Below are 2,500 nucleotides of genomic sequence, written 5' to 3' on the forward strand. Positions count from 1 at the left end.
TAGTCATACAGTCAATCTAAGACAGTCAGGAGTACAGACTGATCGTTCACGTGGCCAATCAAAAGAAATCCTCCAAAAAGACTGCCAAGTAGGTGTATCTAATCAGACTGCTTTGACACACCGGTCACTCTTAAGCGTCAATCACAGGGCCTGTCAGCACGGGATTGGCACTCACGAGAAAGAGGGCGGGCTGAAGGCGGAGACCAACGCCCCCGTGTAGATGGAGAGAATGGAGATGATGACACAGGCCAGAAATACGGACGCCAGTTTATTGACATATTTCACGCCCACAAACACCAGCAGGGACATCAGCAGCAGGAAGATGGAACCGTAAATACGCATGTTGTTCAGCATGGCAGCCGCCTCACCGTCTGGGCTGGCCGCCGTGAAAATGGCTGCCCCGGGGGCGATGTACATCTGAGAGAGAGAGAGAGAGAGAGAGAGAGAGAGGGAGAGAGAGAGAGAGAGAGGGAGAGAGAGAGAGGGAGAGAGAGAGAGAGAGAGGGGGGGGGGGGCGTAAAGCCAGAGAGAGAGAGAGAGAGGGGGGGGGGGGGGGGGCGTAAAGGCAGAGAGAGAGAGAGAGAGAGAGAGAGAGAAGGAAAGAGGAGAGTAAATGAGAGAAGGAAAGAGAGAGAGAGAGAGAGAGAGAGAGAGACAGAGAGAAATAGAGAGTGTTTAAGCATATTGTTTAAACGAGGGTGAAAGTGAGTTGCCATGCATACACAAACTGTGCAAAGACAGAAGAGAAAATAAGAGAAAATAAGAAGGAGTCCCATCAGAGCGTTAGCCGCGGGACAAAACCGGTCAACCACACGTTAAAACTCAACGTCTAAACGAACCGGACAGGACAGACTGCAGGCACAGGATGCTAACACCAGCGGCTACTGTATAAACAAGAAAATTACTGAGTGTCAGTTCTGTTAATTACACTCCAAAGCCTTCTTCATAAAAACAGTGTTTTCACAGTGTGCACTGACATGACGACACCGACAGCTTTGGAAGTGACCGCTGGAGGCGGGACGCTGGGACTGGGAGGCGTGGCCAAACAAACTTTTGGGTGCTGTGATTGGAAAGGAGGCTGGTGACGGTTACCAGGGTTACAGAAAATTAACATATCGATAAGAGGGATGCGGAGATTGAAAAATAAAGAGGCTGAGGGCAAAAGCGAGGAGGAGGAAGAGGAGGAGGATGAAGATGCTGACGCTGTGAACAGTGGCTAAAGTAAGAGGGAAAATGACAGACGTATATGACTGTTGCACTTAACCTGAATGCAAAAATACTTATTTTAATAATTATTTTAACAAAGTTGTCGACGACGCCAGCTGAGAATCGGACAGAGAAGGCAAGCCTAAAAAGAGACGCTGATGATGAAGATGATGCTTGCTAGCACAGTTAAGTATCTCTACGGAGGAGGCAGGCAGTGTGTGATTTTAGAGAGATGAGAGTTCTGTTAAGGAGTTTATGAGGACTCTAGAGAGCACAGCTATGATAGCGGCGATGAGGAAGATGACGGCCGTGAGACTGAGGAAGGCTCTCGCACCAGCAGAATCTCGATGGCGCCCAGGATGTACATGGAGCCAGCGAAGGTGGTGCCCAGGTAGAAACACAAGCCCACAGCCCCACCAAACTCTGGACCCAGAGAACGAGAGATCATGAAATATGATCCCCCCGCTGGAGAGAGAGAGAGAGAGAGAGAGAGAGAGAGAAGGAGAGAGAGAGAGAGAGAGAGAGAAGGAGAGAGAGAGAGGGAGAGAGAGAGAGAAGGAGAGAGAGAGAGAAAATGAGAGGGTGATGGGTAAAGAGATTGTGATACAGAGAGAGAGAGAAAGAGAGAAGGGGGGAATCAGAGAGAACAGGACAAGGAAATGAAGAGAAAGAGAAAAGGAGATGGAGAGAGAGAGAGAGAGAGAGAGAGAGGAGAAAGACGTATTAGTAAACCTACAAAGTAACTACAAACACTACAACACTACAAACACTACAACACTACAAAACTACAAACACTACAAACACTACAAACACTACATATTCATTATTGGTGGATGAAGTAGAAAAAAGAAGATAAAGTGGACAAAACAACAGACACACACACACACACACACAGACACACACACAGACACACAGACACAGAGAGACACACACACACGCACGCACACAGACACACAACCCACGACAAAGACAAATGGCATGTTTTTTCTAGCATCTCTTCATATTTTCCCAGTCTTTCTCTGACTGTTTATTAACTGTGCCTACACACACACACACACACACACACTGCTGACTGTACATTAACTCAGAACCCTGAGGACAAAACACATTTCACAGCTGAAGACAGCAACCAGTGCGCTTACTGCCCGGCATTTCCAAAAAAAGAAAGAAAGAAAGAAAAAAAAAACCTAGAATTTTCCAGAAATTTCTGGACTAACTGTAGTGTAGGTAGCGTTTAACATGCTTCGCTGTGGATTTGGCAGGAAGCGTGAATGGTGGGTGAAAAAGAAAAGAA

The 2,500-nt window shown here is 47.2% G+C and overlaps 1 protein-coding gene across 1 annotated transcript in view; it reads right to left on the minus strand.

The window, feature by feature from the left end:
- slc12a6 (solute carrier family 12 member 6) overlaps positions 1-2,500 on the minus strand; it is a 25,769-nt gene that overhangs the window by 16,673 nt on the left and 6,596 nt on the right. Inside the window, exons 6-7 of the mRNA XM_030779445.1 lie at positions 1,541-1,671; positions 176-417 (exon numbers count right to left, since the gene is read on the minus strand). Of these exons, the coding sequence (XP_030635305.1) occupies positions 176-417; positions 1,541-1,671 (373 nt within the window). The remainder of the gene's footprint in view (positions 1-175; positions 418-1,540; positions 1,672-2,500) is intronic.

This window comes from Chanos chanos, chromosome 7 (assembly GCF_902362185.1).
Source record: "Chanos chanos chromosome 7, fChaCha1.1, whole genome shotgun sequence".
NCBI classification, from domain to species: Eukaryota; Metazoa; Chordata; class Actinopteri; order Gonorynchiformes; family Chanidae; genus Chanos; species Chanos chanos.